At 62.6% G+C, this 22288-nt stretch overlaps 1 protein-coding gene across 2 annotated transcripts in view; it reads left to right on the top strand.

The window, feature by feature from the left end:
* Positions 1-1171: 1171 nt before the first annotated feature.
* The window catches only part of PXDN (peroxidasin), a 71119-nt gene continuing 50002 nt past the window's right edge, over positions 1172-22288 (top strand). Inside the window, exon 1 of one of the 2 annotated variants that reach the window (XM_062208901.1) lies at positions 1172-1401. In XM_062208901.1, coding sequence (XP_062064885.1) covers positions 1202-1401 — 200 coding nt within the window. In that variant the 5' untranslated portion in view covers positions 1172-1201. The remainder of the gene's footprint in view (positions 1402-22288) is intronic. The other variant, XM_062208900.1, reaches the window with a different exon arrangement.

The raw sequence follows: 22288 nt of genomic DNA, 5'->3' as shown, positions 1-22288 counted from the left end.
GTGGTGCCCTACCCTGGGCTGTAGCTGAGCCACCACCACCTCCTAGGAGGGGTCAGGAGAACAGGGTTTCCGCTCCCTGTCTTATTCTCTCCTCCTTCCAAGGCCGGCTCCAGGAGGTTGGAGGCCATGTGTCACCAGCAGCCGGCGGGGAGACGGACAGGGCCTGGAGCTGAGGCTTCCTGGCCACTCCATTGAGGGCCAGCTTGGAAGAGCAGAGCTCAGAGTGCACCTGCCACCAGGAGAGCCCAACCCCTCCACCCACCCTGCTGCCCCCACAGGTGCTGGCTCACCTGGGACTGGGCCCTTCCAGGATGCCCTCACTCTCACCTTGATGGAGGGGGAGAAGGGAGGGGCGGGGAGCCCCAGTGGTTGCAGAAGAGAACAGATCTCGGCTCCCCTCTGAATCTGGCTTTGGGCAAACGGCTCAGCCTTTACTTCCTTACCTGCAAAATGAGAGAACGTGTCCGAGGGCCTAGGGGTGCGTGCTGTAACCTCAGCCTCCCTGAACTGCACTTGGGCTGAGCGCCCGGGTCCCCCTCCTGGGCGGCATCACAGGGAAGGCGCCAACAGGTGGGCATCCTGCTGGGACCTCCTCTCTGGAAGGCCCCTTCGTTCCACGGAGGGGCCCTGAAACAGGCTGCGCGGGGTGATTAACAGGCCCGGGCCGGGGGCCGGCCTCCGCCTGCAGCACGGAAACCAAGGCGGTTTGGGAAAGCGAGTTGATTTAAAGCTCAGGGGGAGAGATGGACCGGAGAGGGCGCGGGAGCTGCTTGACGCCTGCCTGGAACCCAGGGCGCGCTCCCCAGTGTCGGAAAGGTAGCCGAGGCCCTAACCCGCAGCGCATGCAGGCAGGAGCCACGGCCAGGGCCCGGGGAAGGACTTCGCCGAAGTCCCGGTTCCAAGCGCAGAAGCGGAGACTCAAACCCGGGCCCTAACCCTCCCCGCCGCCCGGGGCGTCCAGATCGCGCGCGCCTCTACCCGCCTGGCGGCTCAGCACCGGACGCGGCCCGGGTCTCGCCCCGCCCCGGCCCTCGGGCAGCCGGAGGGGGCAGGGAGCAGCCGCGCGCATGTGCGCAGCTGGCGCCCCCCGCCCCCCGCGCACAGCTGGGACGTGGGCCGCGGCCGGGCGGGCGCAGTCGGGAGCCGGCGGTGGACGCGCCGGGCTGTCCGTGCGCCTGAGCGTCCGTGCGCGCCATCGGCCATGGCCACGCGCCCCTCGGGCGCCGTGCGCCGCTGCCTGCTGGCTCTCGTGCTCTGCTGCGGCTGGGGGTCGCTGGTCGCGGTCGCCCAGAAGCCGGGCGCCGGGTGTCCGAGCCGCTGTCTGTGCTTCCGCACCACCGTGCGCTGTATGCATCTGCTGCTGGAGGCCGTGCCCGCCGTGGCGCCGCAGACCTCCATCCTGTGAGTGCGGCCGGGCCCCGCTGCGGGGGTCCCGGGGCTGGGGGCGTCGGGGGCCCGGCGCGGGCGCGGGCGCTCCGGCCTTTGTCCGCCCGGCCCGGACGCCGAGGGGCGGACCCGAGCGCCGAGTGCGCGGCCTTGGGAGCCGCCTTTGTTCAGAACTTGGGATCCCCGCTGGCCCGGGAAGTTGTTGGAGCAGCCGGGGGAAGCCCTGCCTCGCCCGCCGCTTCCCGCCCGCTCCTCCGGCCCGGCCCGGCCCGCGCCCGCCCTGCTCCGCGTCCTCCCTGCTCGTCGCCCTCCCCCGCTCCGAGCGCGGCGCGCCCCCGGCCGCGTCCCCCGGGTCCCCTCCTCCGCCCTCCCTGCTGGGCGCCTCTCCGCCTCCCCTCCGCGCGGAGGGCGGTGTCCGCCCCAGCCCTGCACCGGGAAATCCCCTCGCGGGTCCTCCGCGCTCGCCCGGGTGTCCCCAGGGCTTCCCCTGCGCCTCCGGCGAGCGGGGAGGCCCCGGTTCGGGGCGAAGCCACGGCTGAGCGGCGCCTTGGCTCCGGTGCTGCGCGCGCGCGCCGAACTCGGCGGACACCTGGCGTCGGGGTCGGCGCCGCGGATGGCGCGCCCGCGGCCCCCCGGGGGACCCGGGCTGCGGCGTGGACGCGGGACTCTTGGAGTCTGCGAGGTCTGCTGCGTCTTAGGCGCCAACGGTAACTCGAGGACGCCAGTGCAGCTGCCCGTCTGCATGCCAAAAATAGTTTTCCCTTTTCTTGGCGGAGCCGGAGGACTTGGCACCGCCAAGGAGCCCGCGAAAGCCCTGAAAACTTGGGCGAACCGTCCAGGAAGCGAGCGGCTGCGGCTCCTACCTCGGAGGCACGGCACGCAGCCCTCCGGGCCCGTCCCCCCTGGCGGCTGCGCGGTCCTGGGGCCCCCTGGGCCGCTGGAGGGAGAGCTGCGCTGGCCTGCAGAGCGTGGTGGGCAGCCCGGCCTGCGCGTCCGGGGAGCAGCCCCTCCGCGCAGAGGACGCGACGTGGGCAGGGTGGTGAAGTGCTTCAGCGAGTGCGGCGGGGAAGCCATTTTCCCCTCTGATCGGAGTCTCCACGCTTGCCCCGCGGGTTGCTACCAAATGGGAACTGCGTTCTGGAAAGAGTAATAGGTTGGAGTGAGTTTTCTAGAGCAAAATTGGGGCCCTGCCCTGCCCGGTGTGGCCCTCTGCGGAAGCCTCTGAGGACCAGAGGGCAGTGACGTCACAGGCAGCTCCCGATCTGCGTGCTTTTCCCGGATTTCGTAGTTTTCAGATGAGTGACAGGTGGAGTGCATGCTGGGTGGAGGGGGCTCCTGGATCCCCGGGAGACCGGAGCAGGTGAGCAGAGACCAAACACGCCCACTGGACAGCTGTGGAAGCAAGGGCAGGTGGGGGCAGTAAGACCAGCACCCTCCTGCTGCCCTGGTGTAGCCAGCTGGTGGCCAGGGTGCGGTCCCCGATTGACTCTCCGTGTGGCGACCTTGAACGAGCCTCTGTCCATTGAGGACGTGAGGGTGCAGAACCTGGCGGTGTGGACCAAGGGCGCAGCAGGGGTTTGGGGAGACCTGGGAGCCCCCGTCTGTGGCTCTGGGGGCGCGGCCTGCTCAGGTGGGCACCTTGTGGGTGGCACCGAGCAGAAGCGGAGGATCTGGGGCTGCTCCGGCCTTTCTTCTCGTGTGCATGATACCTTTTCTGTTTTCAAAATGTGCTGGTAGAAATTGGGGCTGCAGGCCGGCGCCGTGGCTCAACAGGCTAATCCTCCACCTAGCGGCGCTGGCACACCGGGTTCTAGTCCCGGTCGGGGAGCCGGATTCTGTCCTGGTTGTCCCCCTTGCAGGTCAGCTCTCTGCTATGGCCCGGGAGTGCAGTGGAGGGTGGCCCAAGTCCTTGGGCCCTGCACCCCATGGGAGACCAGGAGAAGCACCTGGCTCCTGGCTTCAGATCAGCATGGTGTGCCAGCCGCGGCGGCCATTGGAGGGTGAACCAACGGCAAAGGAAGACCTTTCTCTCTGTCTCTCTCTCACTGTCCACTCTGCTTGTCAAAAGGAAAAAAAAAGAAGAAGGGCTGTTGAGAGTGGCTGTTGGCCCTTGAGTGAGCTCAGGGTGGACCAGGCCTCCCAAGGAGCTTGTAGGTTGCTGAATTTATCACACTGCCGTCTCCCTGTCTTCTGGCTTAGCTGAAGAATCTCTGCTGATACCCCTTCTCTAATTCCTGATACTGAAAGTTATCTTTCTGCCTTTAGCTTGGGCCCGGGCTGGCTGGACATTCATCATGCCGTTGAGCTTTGCGCGGCCCCTACTTTTGGATCCCCTCGTTCTTCGCCCAGTGCTGCTGCCCCTGCCCTGGTAGTTCTGCTCTCCTCCCCCCTGCTCTGGGTTCCTTGTGCTCCTTTGCTTTATCCGGGGCAGCTGAGCTCGCTGGCTACAGCACGTCTGCTCTAGCAAGCCTGCGGAGTGCCGTCAGCGCTGTTCGCCTTTCCACCCTGCTCCGAACGCTTTCTCCTCTCCCTCTTGATTTCGTCACTGCCTCGCGGTTAATTAGAAGAGTGCTGTTCAGCTGTGAGTAGAACTCTGCGAGTCGGAGAGCAGGCGCTGTGTGACTGGGATCCTTTCCCATCTACGGAGATTCCTCCTGGTGCCGAGGCTGGGAATCCTGGGAGTGTTGGGGCACGTGACACTGTGTGCTCTGTGGGTGTAGGATGGGGCATCCTGTAACCTAGAGGAGGTCAAACTGGCTGATAGCCAACATAATTAGTCTGAATGACTGGGGAGGGGCCGGGACACACCCAGGACCACCCGCTTTGCAGTTTAAAGTTTCCAGAACAATGGGAACTCCGCAAGGAGAGGCTGCTAGTTTGCAGCCACCTGTGCAGGGACCCAAAGGCCTGCAGTGCCCAGATGTCAGTCACGGATGTCAGTCAGGGCATCACGGCCACCTCGGCCCTCAGCACCTCTCCTGCTGTAGGGATCGGGGTCCCGGGCCAGGAGGAACGGTGCCACGCCAGCCAGCCGCCGGGGACGAGTGCACAGGTCAGCGACTTTCACTGTTTCTGGACTGCTCGTCCGCCGGTCACAGAGGAGCGTGTTGACGTCTGGTCGTGACTGCGCTGGCCTCCTGACTTGGCTTCGTGCATGTTGATGCCGCTGTGAGGCGGGAATGGAGGCGATTCCTGGGGCCTCGTGATTGACACTTTTTCACTGTGAAATGGTTTTCTCTATTGATCTTCGCTCTGAAGTGCACGTCTCATGTTAACATTGCACTCCATTTTTTCTTTTTTTTAAAGGTTTATTTATTTATATGAGAGGCAGAGTTACAGACAGAGGGAGAGACAGAGAGTCTTCCATTCACTGGTTCACTCCCCAGGTGGCCGGAGCTGGGCTGATCCGAAGCCAGGAGCTTCATCTGGTCTCCCACAGGGGTGCAGGGGCCCAAGCACTTGGGCCATCCTCCACTGCTTTCCCAGGTGCATTAGCAGGGAGCTGGATCAGAAGTGGAGCAGCTGGACACATGGGATGCAGGCACCACAGGCAGAGACTTAGCCTACTACTCTACAGCGCCGACCTCCTTTTTCTTTGTTTCTGTTAGGGTCCTGTTTTTCTACCCCTATTGTGAACTCATTTGTGTCTTTTATACTCAAAATGTATTCCCTGTTGGCAGCATAAGTAGGCCTTTTTTAATCCAATTTGACAATGTCTGCCTTTTAATTAGGATATTTAGACCATTTACATGTGATTTGGTGATTGGTGTGGTTGTGTTTAAATCTGTTCTCTTGCTGTTTGTCCTGTATATTTTTCCTTCTTCTTTTCTATTTTGGAGTAAATGTATTTTAAACAGTCATTCTGTTTTATGTTGTTTGTTGGCTAATAGATGTTCTTTTCTTTGTTGTTCTTACTGCAGTTATTTTAGGATTTAAATGATCATCTCCATTCCTTTAAGGTTATCTTCACTTTACACTATCAAAGATCACTGTAAGAACATCCTGTAACTTAGTAGCAAGTTTGATTTGAGAGACTGAGAGCCAGTCTGCCTTCTGCAGGTTTGCGCCCTGAATGCCCACAGCACGGAGCAGGGCCGAAGCTGGGGTCCAGGGCCACTGGGTGGCAGGGACTCCGCTTCGTGAGCCGTCACCGCTGCCTTCAGTGTGTGGGTGGGAAGCTGGACCAGGAGCTGGAGCTCAGGATTGGACCCAGGGGTTCTGACATGGAACGTAGGCGTGCTAACAGGCGGTGGAGCTGCTGGGCCAGTCGCGGGTCCCGGTGCAGGAGTTCACGTATACCACTCCCGTTTCTCCCTCTGCTGCCGTTAGTTTGAATTTTACACGTGTTGTAAATCCCGTACTCTATCTGTTATTTGTGTAAAGGCAGCTGTTCCGAGATGAATGGGCAGTGTACTTCATTCTCGCTGGTGCTGTGTGTCCCTGTGGGTGCCACGCCCCTTCCTTTGCACAGGGACTTGGACGCTGGTCCACAGCTCTGCTAGTGCCCGACCTTGGGACTCCTTACTTTGCTGTCACTGCTGAGCATTGCTGGGCTGGCCGTGCGCCTGTCTCGGCCCCTCCGTGGGGTCCTTGGACGTTGGCCACTTGTTTGGAGCCGTTTGAGTGATACTCTTGGGCGTGCTTTTCTTTGTTTTCTTGTGCTTGGTTTTAATTTACTCTCAGGATTGCAGGCTCGTGGTTTCCATCAGGTTTGGAGAACTGGGGGTGTGTGCAGGGGTTGGGTCAGGGCTCTGGTTTTCTGCTGTGTCGTCATCCTTGGCGTTTCACTGGGGCCGGTTTCTATCCTGAAGTCATGTTTCCTGTTGCTGTTCCAGCTGCCAGGCTCCCAGGGTTCTCAGCTCAGGTGTTGAAGTTTACACCTGTAAAAATTGGGGCCTTTATAAAACATCTCCCATCTCTCTCCTGAACATTTTTTAAAAAATTTTTTACGTGTTTGAGAGGTAGAGTTTCAAACAGAGAGGAGAGACAGAGGGAAGGATCCCCCATCCGCCACTGCACTCCCCAAATGGCCACAGCAGAGCTGGACCGATCTGGAGCCAGGAGCTTCTGTGTCTCCCACAGGGGTGCAGGGGCCCAGTACTTGGGCCATCATCAACTGCTTTCCCAGGCCATAGCAGAGAGCTGGATCAGAAGAGGAGCAGCTGGGACTTGAACCAGTGCCCATATGGGATGCCGGCGTCTCAGTGTCAGCCTACTACACCACTGTGCTCAACATTTGTACTGTGTAATTCAACTTCCCCAGCCACGTTCACGTCCCTGTCTGCTGGCACTGAGTCCGTGGCAGTTTTGTGTTGGTCCGGATGAAATGGTATGGTGAGTGATATCTCGATGTGGGCCAGTCTGGACTGCATGATGCGCTGTTCTCTCTGTGTTAGTCTGCACTGAATGAATGATGTGTTTTCCGTGTGGGTCTCACTGAATGAATGACGCGGTGTCCTCCATGTGGGTCTCACAGAATGAGTGACACGATGTCCTCTGTGTAGGTCTGGACTGAATGAGTGACGTGGTGCCCCCGTGTCGGTGTGGACTGAGTGATGCGGTACCCTCCGTGTCGGTGTGGACTGAGTGACGTGGTGCCCCCCGTGTCAGTGTGGACTGAGAGACGCGGTACCCTCCATGTTGGTGTGGACTGACACGGTGCCCTGCGTGTGGTCTCAGCAGTGCTTGCTTGGTGCCTTGTGTTCTGCTTCTCGTCCTGTGTGTTCAGTTCCGGTGCCCCTGGCTGAGCGCCGAGCGCTGTAAACATCCTGAGTTTTTCCTGGGGTGCAGCTCAGTTCATGGAGGCCGCTTGGTTTTTCAAGTCTTGCTTTTCAGTTTTGTGGGGAGGACGGGGTCTGTGCCCACCTGGGGAGGCAGGAGCCTCCCACGGCCCTGCCCGGCTCTGGGCCTGGCTGCTGCAGCACCAGTGCCTCCTCTGGGCCCAGTGTGTACTGGCCTGTTCCCTGGGGACCCTTGTGCTGGTCACAGCTCAGCCGAGGGCTGGCATCGGCCTGGTCCCTGGAGTCGCCCCCAGCCTTCCGGAGTCTTCCGGGCCCCCTGTCCTGCAGACCCGGGACTCAAGGCACTGGCTTCTCTAGGCGCTGGCCGGTGTGCTCCCGACTCTGGGGTCGCGCCTGTCGCTGGCTGCCCGGTGCTGTGTCGATAACGGTTGCTTCCCGCGTCCCGTCTGCGCGTCCGAGAGGAGAGCCTCGTCCCTGAGCCCTAGCTGTTTCAGAGTGGCCAGGCCCACGCTTCGGGTTCTCGCGGTTTTCTGCAGCAAGGTGAGGTAGAAAGAAGCAGCAGCCGTAATGACTGACGGTGTCCGGTTCAGAGGGGAGCGGAACGCGGCTCAGCTCCTGGCCTCTGCACGCGTCAGGGGCCGCGGTTTGGCGTGGGGCCGGCGTCAGCAGCGTCTGGGTGACCTCGGCCCCTCCCTCTCCCCCAGGATCTGGCCTTTGGGCAAGCCACCTGCTCCAGGGAGGAAGCCTCCTTCTCAAGTGGCCACTGCGGCCGCTCCCCACGGGGCAGGGCCCGCGGTTGTCACAGACCACGGTGGTCACGGTCTCTCTCCGGGAGACCACGATCCTGGCCCTGCCCCAGGCCCTTCCTCTCACCGCCCTGAGATGCCTGTGCTGGCGAGCCGAGGGCGCTCGGAGCTGGGTTCAGCTGTGTCGGGAGGTGTGGCCTTTGGGGGTCATGGTTTCAGCCTGGGCAGCGCTGAGCGTGACGTGCACCTGGCTGCCCTCTCAGCTGTTCCTTGCCCTTCTCGTGTGTGTGTCTGCCTCGGCTCTGAGGGGCCTGCCGGGTGCCGGGCCCTTGGTTTCCAGGCCTCAGCCCAGCTCCTGACGGCTGTAGCGGATAAACGTGGCCCCAGGACTCCCTGCCTTGTTTGTACTTGGGGAGTGGGGGCGTGGTTCTCCTGGGCGGGGAAGCAGAGACCTGGGCTTTCTTGTTAGCTGCTTGTCACCCCTGAAGCTGTGCTCCAGCCCTGCTGGGCAGGTGAGCTTGTGCCGCAGCCCAGCCCTGGGCGGTTACAAGTTAATGACAAGGCAGGGATCCGGTGGCTGGGGCGCTGACCTCAGCCAGGGAGAGCCGTGTCCCGGGTGGGATGCGGCCCTGCCCTGTGCTGCAAGCTGAGGACGCGCTCCTGGAGCCCGAGTGAGCCCAGCCCGGGCCCCCTGCGTGCCACGAGGTGTGTGCTCCTGGAGCCCGAGTGAGCCCCGGCCCGGGCCCCCCGCGTGCCACGAGGTGTGTGCGCCTGGAGCCTGAGTGAACCTGGCCCGGGCCCCCCGCGTGCCACGAGGTGTGTGCGCCTGGAGCCCGAGTGAGCCCAGCCCGGGCCCCCTGCGTGCCACGAGGTGTGTGCTCCTGGAGCCCGAGTGAGCCCCGGCCCGTGCCCCCTGCGTGCCACAAGGTGTGTGCCCTGGAGCCCGAGTGAGCCCTGGCCCGTGCCCCCCGCGTGCCACAAGGTATATGCCCTGGAGCCCGAGTGAGCCCCGGCCCGGGCCCCCCGCGAGCCACGAGGTGTGTGCTCCCTGGAGCCTGAGTGAGCCCCGGCCCGTGTCCCCCGCGTGCCACGAGGTGTGCGCTCTGGAGCCCGAGTGAGCCCCGGCCCGTGTCCCCCGCGTGCCATGAGGTGTGTGCGCCCCGGAGCCCGAGTGAGCCTGGCCCGGGCCCCCTGCGTGCCACGAGGTGTGTGCTCCCCGGAGCCCGAGTGAGCCCCGGCCCGTGCCCCCTGCGTGCCACAAGGTGTGTGCCCTGGAGCCCGAGTGAGCCCCGGCCCGGGCCCCCCGCGTGCCACGAGGTGTGTGCGCCTGGAGCCCGAGTGAGCCCCGGCCCATGCCCCCCGCGTGCCACGAGGTGTGTGCGCCTGGAGCCTGAGTGAACCCCGGCCCGGGCCCCCCGCGTGCCACGAGGTGTGTGCGCCTGGAGCCTGAGTGAACCTGGCCCGGGCCCCCCGCGTGCCACGAGGTGTGTGCGCCTGGAGCCCGAGTGAGCCCCGGCCCGGGCCCCCCGCGAGCCACGAGGTGTGTGCTCCCTGGAGCCCGAGTGAGCCCCGGCCCATGCCCCCCGCGTGCCACGAGGTGTGTGCGCCTGGAGCCTGAGTGAACCTGGCCCGGGCCCCCCGCGTGCCACGAGGTGTGTGCGCCTGGAGCCCGAGTGAGCCCAGCCCGGGCCCCCTGCGTGCCACGAGGTGTGTGCTCTGGAGCCCGAGTGAGCCCCGGCCCGGGCCCCCCGCGTGCCACGAGGTGTGTGCGCCTGGAGCCTGAGTGAACCTGGCCCGTGCCCCCTGCGTGCCACGAGGTGTGTGCGCCTGGAGCCCGAGTGAGCCCAGCCCGGGCCCCCTGCGTGCCACGAGGTGTGTGCTCTGGAGCCCGAGTGAGCCCCGGCCCGGGCCCCCCGCGAGCCACGAGGTGTGTGCTCCCTGGAGCCTGAGTGAGCCCCGGCCCGTGCCCCCCGCGTGCCACGAGGTGTGCGCTCTGGAGCCCGAGTGAGCCCCGGCCCGGGCCCCCCGCGTGCCACGAGGTGTGCGCTCTGGAGCCCGAGTGAGCCCTGGCCCGTGCCCCCCGCGTGCCACGAGGTGTGTGCTCCTGGAGCCCGAGTGAGCCCCGGCCCGGGCCCCCCGCGTGCCACGAGGTGTGTGCTCCTGGAGCCCGAGTGAGCCCCGGCCCGTGCCCCCCTGCGTGCCACGAGGTGTGTGCTCCTGGAGCCCGAGTGAGCCCCGGCCCGGGCCCCCCGCGTGCCACGAGGTGTGTGCTCCTGGAGCCCGAGTGAGCCCAGCCCGGGCCCCCCCGCGAGCCACGAGGTGTGCGCTCTGGAGCCCGAGTGAGCCCCGGCCCGTGCCCCCCGCGTGCCACAAGGTGTATGCCCTGGAGCCCGAGTGAGCCCCGGCCCGTGCCCCCCGCGTGCCACGAGGTGTGTGCCCTGGAGCCCGAGTGAGCCCCAGCCCGTGCCCCCTGCGTGCCACGAGGTGTGTGCACCCTGGAGCTGTGCGTGTGTTTCCTGCCTTGCCTGGAGGACTCCTGGCTCTTCCTGTTTACTTCCCGTGATTGTAGTTGTGTACAATCTGCAAGGCCTTTGGAAGCATGCCCCACGCCTCCGCTCCCGGGCCGGGCCGGGCGTCTGCCTCCCGCTGCCGCAGAGGCGCTCAGATACTCTGTGTCGGGTCACCCTCCTGCCTCTCCCCCACCACCAGCAGTGCGCTGGGAGTCGGGAAGGCTGCCCTCTCGCCCTGGGTTGCTCCGTCTGGTGCCGTTACCGCACAGTTAAGGATGCTTTTGCACACGTCGTGCAGGTGTCTGCCTGGCGGAGGACTCGGTTTCTGTCCTCAGCTGCCCGCCGGCTTCCCCACAGCCACAGCCGGGGACACACCGGCTGCTCGCTTTCTGTCCCTGCCCCCAGTAGCAGGTGCGCGCCGTGTGCCCTGCTCTGGAAGGTGCCTGGCGCGTGGGGAGCTGGCCTGTGTGGGTGATGTGTCCCCGTGGTGGGTGGCCACGTGGCGTCTGTTTGTTGGGGATTGCAGGGGTCGTTGAACCAGCTGCACCCTGGAAGCCATTTCTTGGTTTGCACTTTTCTGCCACAGTCAGGGGTTCTTTCCGGGATGCCACTGTGCGCCTTCTACCTGTGCATGGGTCTAGATTGTTCTAGATTTTTCTTCTAGGGCATACTGCTGTCATCTGCCTGGCTTTGCTCAGACCAAAAGCCTGGCTGGTGACTGTGTGACCCCTGCTCCGGCCATCCTGTTCGCTGTCTTCCCTTCTCTGCTCTGGAGCGGATGTCCCTGGTCACAGGGGCCGGCTGGGGCTGGACGCTCAGAGCAGGAGCCCAGAGCAACGGACGCTTGCACTGGCTCCGAGACCGTGCAGCTGGCGCCTTGCTCAGGACCGTCCTGTGGTGGTCCCGTCTGCTGTCTCTCCAGATGCTCTGGCGTCCGTGTGCCCGAGCACGGGAGGGAGCAGGCCAGGGCTCGTGCCGCCACTCGGCTTCGTCAGCTCTGCCTTTGGATTCCCGCAGTGCCTGTCCTGTGGCCTGTTGCTTTCTGGTTCGTGAGCCTGAGCCGCTGCTGTGGTACCAGGTGTCCCTTGCAGGGATCCGCCCCTGGGGAGCCGTGGGCGTGGCCCCGCCATCCTGCTCCTGATGGCTGTCCTGGGCCTGGGACCCTGGCACGGTGTGTCAGCACAGTGCTCGGGCGCCGTTTGTAGCAGAAAAATCGCCAGCCGTCGCACAGAAAGGCGACCGGTGTGGTCCTGAATAGGCCCCCTGGGAGGAAGGCTCTGGTATAGTTGAGGTCTGAAAGGAGAAGGCCACGAGCCTCTGGCTGCATCCCGGCCGGGAGCCTGGGCACCCGCGCCTCGGGCTCTGGAGGTTCCGCACCCGTCCACCAGTGATGGGAGAACTCACACAGGAAGTGAGCTGAGGGCCACGCAGAAGATGTAGCAAACAGCGAGTTCACGGCCGTGGACCTGGCAGACGTGGGGACAATCGTCCTCCTCCTCTCCCTGGGTGTAGTCAGAACCACGGCTGGCAGAGGCCCCGGGCGCCTGCCCAGCCACGTTCTGCTGGCCCCGGAGACACTGCCCCAGAGTGTCCGCTTCAGGGCCACGTGTGTTATGAACAGGAGAGTTACGGCCAAGCAGACGCTGAAGGTTCTTTGCAGGCTCCATCCAGTCGTCCTCAGGGCAGGAAGTATCTTGCCTCTGGGTCTATGTCATCTGCAAAGCATTACATTTGGTTGTTCTTAGAAAGGTCACAAAGAGCCCGGTCTGCAGCCCCTGCTCATAGGTGGGTGCTGGGGTACAAGTGAGCTAACGAACCAGGCTGGCGCCCGGTGTCTGGAGTGGGCCCAGGTCCAGTGAGACCACGGTGGGGTTGGCGGAGACCTGGACGTGAGACTCAGCTTGCGGAGCTCGGGCAGGTGCCAGGTGGTGGTGGGTCCTGGTTCTGGGCTCTCCAGAGGTGCCCTTGAGCCTCGGTCTCCCAAGGGCTGCGTTGAGGATTCCTGTGCAGCGCCGGGGCCCGTGCAGAGCGGCCAGTTCGGGTGTGAGCCGCGCCCAGAGGACCGGCGGCTGTGCAGCGGCAGAGGCACTGCGAGCCGCGTGCCCGCTCGTCCCTGTTCTGTGCCTGTTTTAATGGAAGCAGGGACGGCGTGGAGCACAGTGTTCGGTGCGCTTCAGGTTGGCGGTTTTCCCTGAAGACAAACCCGGGCATTTGAGAAACCTCTAATTTCCCCTTTGGGGGCCGGCTCCGTCTGTCCCGGCCCCGGGAAGCACTCTGTGGTTTTAGCACCACTCTGCATTTAGCATCCTAAAAGCACGGCTCTCCTGTCGTAGCGTGGGATGCTCACTGCGTGCTGAGAGCTGAGGGTGATTGTTCTGAATGAGTGTCCGGCTGGCCTCAGAGCTGGGAGACTGCCCTAGCAGGGAGGGTGCCCTTAGCGTGGTGCGTCCTCTGGGTGCGGGGAGGAGTAAGCTCCTGAGTGCCGTGGGCGGGGAGACTGCTGTGCTCAGAAGTGCAAGGGAGAACCCTGGGTTGTGGCTGCAACGCGAGGGGCCGGAGTGTTCCCCCGGGGACGGGCAGTCCCATGGGGGGGCAATGTCTGGAGACAAGCCAGGGGCTAGTCGCTTCCTGGCACCAGGGGATGACCCGGATCGCCGGGCCGCCTTTCAACGCGGCAATTAAAGTAGACACGGTTAGTCATCATGCTGGCCTGCTCAGCCACAGGATGTTTCTGTTGGCATGGAAACAGCTGGGGAAATACTAACCTTGGGCGCTCGTCTTCCTGTGCGTGTCGATTTCCTTAGGCCGGTGCCTGTGTCGCCCACGCACCCCAGCATCCCCCCACCCAGCCCTCCTCTACTACTGAAGTTCGCCGCTGGGTGTCGGACGCTGGCGTCTCCCTGACCGCCGTGGCTGTCACTGTGCAGGAGGTGCTGGCTCTGCCACAGCCTGGGGAGTGGAGTCAGAGCCTGTGAGAGCCCCGGGGGCTGGGCCCTGGCCCCGAGGGTCTCCGACTCCCACAGGCTCCCGGGAGAGTGGCCTGTTGCAGCCTTTCTCCAGGTCTGCCAGGGCCCTGCCTCGCTGGTATCCCGGTGCTGGGCTGACCCCTCTCACACGCAGCCGGCCCCCTAGATGGGCATCCTGGACGTCTGCTCAGTGCAGGGGCAGCCATGCTGCAGGGAATGGGGAGGGGGTGGCCTGGTGGCACCGGGGAGGTTCACGTGGAAAGTGCAGACCTACTGTCATTCCTTCGAGGTGTGTGGCGTGTCATCTGTGTTGTGAACGCCTGGGCCCGAGTCTCCGATCATCCACGCATTCCTGGCCGACAGTCCCATCAAAGCCCCATGTCCCACGCTGTTTCCTGAACGAGGTCCACGGAGTTGGCTCCTGCTGCCTGAGGCCTGGAGTCCTGTGTAGGGGCAGCCGGCGGTCCGGACGCTTGGCACGGAGGAACCGTATCCCGTCCATGTCTGCGGATCCCGTCTGGGACCGTCTCTGTGGCTGAGGTTCAAACCCAGTGAGGCGGACTTGAGGCCCCCAGGAAGCCCTGTGCATGTGTGGCTGGTTGGCCTGCCGCCCTGCTGGCAGCTGTGAGCCGTGGCCTGGGGCCTGCTGGGATGCTGTAGCTCGGAGCTGAGCCCCGGGCTCCGTGGGCCTGCTCCGTGGTGCACATCCCAGCAGTGGTGGTGCTGAGCCGGTCCCGGCCACACCTGCATGTCTGTGGTGGGGGATGGGCTGAGGGCCGGGCCGGGCCACGGTGCCAGTGTGATCAGATGTTCGAGGTGCTTCTGCGAGGGGATTTCAGCTGAGATTGGCCCTCAGGCACAGACTGAGGCATGCACAGGACCCTCCGTCCCCACCTCAGCAGTGCAGGCCTGGCTAGAGCTGGGTCCACGCTCGGCAGCCTTGCCCGTCTCCCCGCCGTGGGCGCACACGTCCTGCGGGGACCCCAGCTCTGAGTGTCCACCTGGGGTCACACGTGACCCTGTCGTCCTGGTCCCAGGGGATGCCTCTGGGCGCCAGTCCATGCACTGCCCAGCTGCTCTGGGGTCAAGCTGAGCTCAGATGCCTGGAATGTTTAGGGACAAACATCCGGCCACAGGAGCTGCATCTGGAGGCTGTGGTCGCAGTGAGTCCGTAATGGCCGTAAAAGCCCTGCCAGAGGACCCTGAGCGGGACACCTGGAGGAAGCAGGTTGGGCCCGCCCAGGCCTCTCTGGGGGAGTGTCTGCAGCCGGCCCTGTGCCTGTTGAGGACCGAGATCTGTGCAGTGGAATTTTTTTTTTAAGATTTATTTATTGATTTGAAAGAGTTACACAGAGAGACAGAGAGGTCTTCCATCTGCTGGTTCACTCCCCAGTTGACAACAACGGCCAGAGCTGTGCTGATCCAAAGCCAGGAGCCAGGAGCTTCTTCCAGGTCTCCCATGCAGGTACAGGAGCCCAAGCACATGGGCCATCGTCCACTGCTTTCCCAGGCCACAGCAGAGAGCTGGACTGGAAGTAGAGCATCTGGGATGCCGGCGCTGCAGGTGGCAGCTTTACCCGCTCTGCCACAGCAATGGCCCAGCAATGGAAGTTTTTTAAAAGATTTATTTATTTGAAAGGCAGAGAGAGAGATTGAAAGATCAACTTACCATCGCTGGTTCACTTCCCAAATAACCACAATGGCTGGCGCTAGGCCAGGACAAAGCCAGGCGCCTGGAACTCCATCCAGGTCTGCCCCGCAGGTGGCAGGGGCCCAAGCACCTGGACCTTTAGCTGCTTTCCCAGGTGTGTTAGTCGAGGGGCAGCTGGACAGGAAGTGGAGCAGCTGGGGCTTGAACCAGTGCTCGTGCAGGATGCTGGTGCTGCTGTTGGCTCAACTCGCTGCACCACCACAGCAGCCCTGTGCAATGAGTTTTATTCCCTGGACCCCAAAGAAGCTAGCAACACACTTGATTTCTTTTAAATGAAAAGAAGAGCTCCTTCAATCATTTTTTAAAAAAGATTTATTTATTTGAAAGGCAGAGTTACAGAGAGGCAGAGAGAGCGAGCAGCAGTGGCCCCCAATCATTTGTTTTTATATCAGCAGGGCTGTTTGGTTAAGATTTCTGAAACATTCAGTAAAATCCTCTGTGACCCACAATCCGTCATCCCTGGGGCACAAGTACTGTGCCCCCTGTCCCCGCCCCTTGCACCTGTTCGCTTAGTTGTTCACAGTGAGATCATCTGGTGCAAAAGAATTTGAAATCATTGCATGTGAGGGGTCTCAAAGTTCATGAAAATGCATATTGTGAAAAAATGCATGAATTTCAAAATTTTTGCACCAAAACAAAACTCACCTAGCAATGCATTTCCTGTGGGTTTTCTGAGTGCCCTGCCCTGCACCGCACCCCTCTGCCCACAACCTGGGCTTTTTGTTCTGTTTGCCTGCAGCCCCTGGGGCTGGGCCGAAGCCGGGAGCTCAGGCCAGGTCTCGCGAGGGCGGCAGAGACCCAGCTTCCTGAGCTGTCACTGCTGCCGCCGAGCAGGGAGCTGGGGCTGGGAGGTGGAGCTGGGGTGCAGGCTGTGGACATCTCAGCGCAGGCCCAGGCACCCTCCTCTGAGCAGGCCCTTTGCCAGCATCAGCAGTTCCCCTGCGCCTGGCCCTGCCCACCCGCACCCAGGTGGGCTTGGCTGAGCACAGGCCCACCTGCAGCCACGAGCAGCCGCCCGCTGCAGGGACTCTCCACACAGCCCTGGGGCTGCCCCACTGTTGGTCCACTTCCCAGGTGAGGAAATCAATGGAGACTCACATCTGCCAGGTGCCTGTGCGACACTCGATTGTGGCATCGACTTGGGCTGGTGTCTGCGTAAGCTTTGACACTGCTGCAAGGGGAGGCGGGAGACAGAGCAGGGCCTGGAACCCAGCCGCCCAGCAGGAGCCGCTGGTGACCTGCGTCCTCCCCGGGGGTCCTGGCCTCGGGGTACCCACCAGGCTGTGTGCTGTTCTCTCTGCTCCCGGCGTTAGCAGAGACCCTCGTGGTCGGCGCCGTGAGGCTGCCCCCACTCGCCCCGAGAGTCCGCCTCCCCCTTCCTTTGCGTGGGGCCAGTGCAGCGGTCTGGCAGAACTGCAGCCAGGACAAGAGCCTGGTGAGGGAGCCGCTCAGCCCCGGTGAGACACTGGAGCTGCTTGGTGTGCTAGGCCACGGCGGGTCTGAAAGCTGAGCTAGGCACAGCAGGCGAGCGCCCTGGCTCTGTAGGTTAGCAGTGTGGATTAGTGTGGCAGGCTGATGGTGGCTCAGTGGACGAGGTTTATGAAGTGGGTTGGTGTGGAAGGTTTGTTGAGTAGGTGGGTTACTGTAGGTACTGTAGGTGAGGGGTGCAGGATGGTAGGGTGGGTTACTGTAGGTACTGTAGGTGAGGGGTGCAGGTCAGTAGGTGGGGTACTGTAGGTACTGTAGGTGAGGGGTGCAGGTCAGTAGGTGGGGTACTGTAGGTACTGTAGGTGAGGGGTACAGGTCGGTAGGTGGGTTACTGTAGGTACTGTAGGTGAGGGGTGCAGGTCGGTAGGTGGGTTACTGTAGGTACTGTAGGTGAGGGGTACAGGTTGGAAGGGTGGGTTACTGTAGGTTTCTGTAGGTTATTGTAGGTGAGGGGTGCCGGTTGGTAGGGTGGGTTACTGTAGGTACTGTAGGTGAGGGGTGCAGTTGGTAGGGTGGGTTACTGTAGGTGAGGGGAGCAGGTTGGTAGGGTGGGTTACTGTAGGTACTGTAGGTGAGGGGAGCAGGTCAGTAAGTGGGTTACTGTAGGTACTGTAGGTGAGGGGTACAGGTCGGTAGGTGGGTTACTGTAGGTACTGTAGGTGAGGGGTGCAGTTGGTAGGGTGGGTTACTGTAGGTTACTGTAGGTGAGGGGTGCAGTTGGTAGGGTGGGTTACTGTAGGCTACTGTAGGTGAGGGGTGCAGTTGGTAGGGTGGGTTACTGTAGGTTACTGTAGGTGAGGGGTGCAGTTGGTAGGGTGGGTTACTGTAGGTTACTTTAGGTGGGGGAGCAGGTCAGTAGGGTGGGTGGGCGAGGAAGGTGAGGGTACCAGATTCAGTCAGTAAGCTAGGCCATGGGATTCCAGGCCCCAGCTCAGCTACTCTGGTTCCTCCTGCTTTTATTAGGACGCCTCCCCTGAGACCTCCTCACACCCACCTGGTTTCTCACTTCTCCCTTGGGGAAGCTTAGCTGGGTCTGTGGCAGCAGGTTTCCCCCAGCAGGAAGCGACAGGGTCCAGGAGTGCCTGGTGCAGTGTTTGCGGGTGTAGATCCATTGTTCTCCAGGGAGAGCAGCTGTGATGGGAACAGGATGGCCCCGGGCTGAGGTATTTTAGCTGATCCGCAGGCGCCTGAGCACAGGACAAAGAGGCCTGGAGTTCAGACGGACAGCTGGGAATCTGCCCAGTCAGGCTTTCCACTGCTGGGGTTGCCTGCCGACCCATTGTTCAGGCCGGGGAGGAATGCGTGCACCCAGCACCCCTTCTCCGAGCCGCCCTCCGGTCGTCTGGGGTGCCTCAGGTGGTGTGCTCTCCGGCGCCAGACGTAGAGTGCTCTTGGCGTTGGCAGGTGACCGGTTCTATGGACACCAAGTTCCTGGTAGCCATGTTAAAACTGGGAGGGCGGATCCCTGCTGTGAATGTCTTAGGGCTGCTGACAGGGCGTGCAGGCAGAGCAGGGTCTTAGGGATGTGGGCGGGGCTTGGGATGAGTCCACTGTGGTGCACACCATGGCAGGAGCCTTTCCCCTTGGCGGGGAATCGGGGGAGCTGGGTGTTCTTTGATGGTTAGCAAGTGCAAGGTTAGTAAGTGAGTAGGTGGTTTGGTGGGATAATGTACCGGGTCGTGGGCTATTGTAGTCAGCATCACAGGCTACCATGGTGGGAGCGTACCCTGTGTGCGCCGTGTAGGCTGTCCAGTTAGTCTGGTGGGTTAGTAGAGATGTTTATGGCAGGACAGTGCCGTGGGTTAGTACAGCAGGTTGCTGTAGTTTCCCGTGCTGTGTTGACGTACTGGGTTAGTTGAGCAGGCTGGTTTACGTCCTTGGCCTGAGCTGGGAGCCAGGCTCCGTGCGCGTGCTGAGCCGCTGTCAGAGGCCGCCGCAGCCTGGTGCATCCTGTTTCCATAAGAGGAAGACAAACGGGTTTTTAGCACAGGCAGGAACCCTTGATTCCCAGCGCCTGGGATGGTGTTGGCGTGGTTCCCGAGCACTTGCCGTGACTGTGGCGTGTCTCAGGAGAAAGGAGGCAGCCCGCCGGCACACCCAGCTGGGGAGGGAGGTTTTCGTGCCCACTCTGATGGCCCAGGCCCATCCTCATGGATGGAAGGGCCTCGGGAGAAGTCTGTGGGTCCGCGGTTCTGGCCAGCTCTTTATTTGGAGAGGAGAAAGGCTGAAGTCATTTTTAATGGCCGTGGAAGAAGTTCTGGATTCTCTCCAGAAGATGATGTTCCTGAGCCCCGAGACGGGTGGGCTGTGTGTGAGGCAGAGGGCAGGCTCCGGGCGTGGCCGTAGCAGGGCGCCGCAAGTGGGGCAGCCCGAGCAGTGGGCACACAGGCCCTGGGCCCTTCCCCTGCCCAGCCTGACAGCCATGCGCTTCGTGGAGAATTCCAGAGAAGGGTATTGATCTTACAACGTGAGCATTTGATGACACTGGGTCCCGGGGCCATGTGTGGGAGCTCCCTGGAGTGACCACATGTGGTCATCCAGTGATGGCGGCTGAGGGGGGCCAGGCCTCAGGGGCGGACCTGTGGGGTGTGGCGGTGAGGTTGGGGTGAGGCCCCTGCTCTGGCGGTGGTCTTGTCCACGTCGGGGAGGCAGAGCCTTGGGCTGGGCCCCTACAGAGCACCGCCAGCCCCAGCATGCAGACCCCCAGGAAGTGCCAGAGGCAGACTCGGGCAGGGGGTGCAGGAGCCCCGGCTGAGGTTTCTGTCTGAGGACCGTTCCCAGAACTGCCAAGTGCAGTGCAGACGGCCCCGATGGCCCCCAGTCTGACTTAAAGATCTTTCGACTTCCTGACTGTAAGAGCAGCGGGCAGGCAACCTGTGGAAGCCGTGTTGTACCGTGTGTGAGCCACACGCACGAGCCACATGCACACGCCACACGCCAGTGCAGAGCTCTTCTGTCCAGGAGGTGGCCACTCGCGCCACACGGGAGCTCTTGGTTATTAAGTGGGCCTGGCTTGCTGAGGTTCCTGATGGGAATGTGTTTCAAGATCAGCTGGGATGTTTGGTAGTACAGGTGTGTGAGGCGTGTCTCCCAGGCCAGCTGTGTGAGGCGTGTCTCCCAGGCCAGCTGTGTGAGGCGTGTCTCCCAGGTCAGCTGTGTCAGGTGCTCTCCCAGGCCAGGTGTGTCAGGTGCTCTCCCAGGCCAGGTGTGTGAGGCGTGTCTCCCAGGCCAGCTGTGTGAGACGTGTCTCCCAGGCCAGGTATGTGAGGCGTGTCTCCTAGGCCAGGTGTGTGAGGCGTGTCTCCCAGGCCAGGTGTGTGAGGCGTGTCTCCCAGGCCAGGTGTTGAGTTGTGTCTCCCAGGCCATCTGTGTCAGGTGCTCTCCCAGGCCAGGTGTGTGAGGCGTGTCTCCCAGGCCAGCTGTGTCAGGTGCTCTCCCAGGCCAGGTATGTGAGGCGTGTCTCCCAGGCCAGGTGTGTGAGGCGTGTCTCCCAGGCCAGGTGTGTGAGGCGTGTCTCCCAGGCCAGCTGTGTCAGGTGCTCTCCCAGGCCAGGTGTGTGAGGCGTGTCTCCCAGGCCAGGTGTGTCAGGTGCTCTCCCAGGCCAGGTGTGTGAGGTGTGTCTCCTAGGCCAGGTGTGTGAGGCGTGTCTCCTAGGCCAGGTGTGTGAGGCGTGTCTCCTAGGCCAGGTGTGTGAGGTGTGTCTCTTAGGCCAGGTGTGTGAGGCGTGTCTCCTAGGCCAGGTGTGTGAGGTGTGTCTCTTAGGCCAGGTGTGTGAGGCGTGTCTCCCAGGCCAGCTGTGTCAGGTGCTCTCCCAGGCCAGGTGTGTGAGGTGTGTCTCCCAGGCCAGCTGTGTCAGGTGCTCTCCCAGGCCAGGTGTGTGAGGCGTGTCTCTTAGGCCAGGTGTGTGAGGCGTGTCTCCCAGGCCAGGTGTGTGAGGCGTGTCTCCCAGGCCAGGTGTGTCAGGTGCTCTCCCAGGCCAGGTGTGTGAGGCGTGTCTCCCAGGCCAGCTGTGTCAGGTGCTCTCCCAGGCCAGGTGTGTGAGGCGTGTCTCCGACTGGGGTGTTTTCGGCCTGTGATGGTTTCTCCAGGTGACTGTGTGACCAAGGCTGTCAGGCAGGTGGACCCTCGGGGGAGCTGAGCCTGCTCTCTGCTTTCCATCCCGGCCTCCGGAGCTTTGAGTGCTGCCTGTCTCCCCGCTCCCCAGTAGCCTCCAAGCTCCTTCCTTGGGAGCCCCTTGAAGCTGTACCCCCCTCCCCAAATAGACAGGTGCACCGTGGAATGAAGCCTCAAGAGCCACAGCTGGCACAGCGCTTCTCTGGCTGGCGTGTTGACCGCCAGCTCGGGCATCTCCATGGTGGGCAGCACCCCGTGGGCCCGGGAGGCTCTGTCTGGGGCAGCTTCTGTTGTGGGCCTGCAAGGAGACCGTGTCCCTGCTCCCTTGCTCCAGGCCTGTTTGTGTCTGAGCCCAGGGCAGCCGGAGGCCGATACACACTGCGGCTCTTCCTTGGTTCTCAGGGACACCGGGGAGAGCTCGGAGCCCGAGGCTCCGGGAGCCTGAGTGCGGGGTCGCCTGCGGCTGTCTGCTCTAGGGGCCTGTTTTCCTCACTGGTTTGAATTCTTGGTGATTTGAAAGGCAGAGTGACAGAGATGGGGAGGGATGGAGGTGTCACCCGTCTACTGGTTCACCCCGCAAATGGCCAGAACAGCTGGGCCTGGACCTCCGCCCTTTCAATCTGCTCATTTACAAGATCCCCAAGTCCAAAAGCGGGCTGGCCCTTCGGTGCGGCGCCTCCCTTGAACGTGTCCACGGCTGCGTTCGTTCCCCGAGTTCCGTCTCCCGAAACGTGCCTGTGGCATTTCCTTCTTTGTCAAAGCGTGTGCTGGGAGGAGAGAGATTGTTCTTTCTTCTTACACTTTCCTGTTTGCTGTCTGTCTGCACACGTCCCTCGGTCTTTTCACACACCGGAATCTTTGAAGAGTTTGCTGGATGACTAAGAGTGGAGTTCACCGAACCTCGGGGACTCTCTGGCATTGCTCACGCGCTGTGCTCTGAGGGGCAGCGAGGGGCTGGGACCCTGCCTCGCTCTGCGCCTGCCTCGCTCTGGACCCGGCTGTGCGGGCAGCTGTGCAGACTCCGTGCCCCTGGGAGAAGGTCTTGGGCCCGGGGTGGAGCCCGAGCGCATCTCCCAGGATCCTCTCTGGCCATGTGTCCTCCCTTCCGTCACAGGAGTTACTCAACCGAGACAGAGGAGCCCTGAGGTGGGCGGTTCAGGCCTCTGACACCCAAGGGGACAGGGTTCCCGGATCCCAGTGCCTACGTCCCAGAGGGGAGGCCGCACGGGTGAGAGGATTGACAGCTGAGTTACAGGCATGGCCAGGACCACAGGCATGGAGTGGACCACACGGCCCGGCGTCTCCCTGTGGCCGAGGCTTTCACAGGCGTTCTTCCAGCTCTGCTGGCCCGGCAGAGTTTGGTTCATTGTCTTAGCCAGCAACCCGGAAGTCCCTGTGCAGCCATCTCCTTGGCAAAGAGATGTCCACCTCTCCGCTTCTCTCTCTGGGGCCCAACACAGCCCGGTCAGGAGCTCATTTCCTGCCAGTCCTTCCCATCTGCACCCTGGGCCCCCTGGGCTCTGGAAGCCACCGCCCTGTTGGCTGCTTAGAGGTAAAAGAAGCAAAAGCAAGCATTCAGGAATGTGCGCTGCACCTGTACTGTGCTGGAGGTGACGGCTGCAGCATC

Source organism: Lepus europaeus, chromosome 13, assembly GCF_033115175.1.
Source record: "Lepus europaeus isolate LE1 chromosome 13, mLepTim1.pri, whole genome shotgun sequence".
In the NCBI taxonomy this organism is placed as follows: domain Eukaryota; kingdom Metazoa; phylum Chordata; class Mammalia; order Lagomorpha; family Leporidae; genus Lepus; species Lepus europaeus.
Note: the sequence above shows the minus strand (reverse complement) of the source record. Positions and strands in the feature narration are given on the sequence as shown.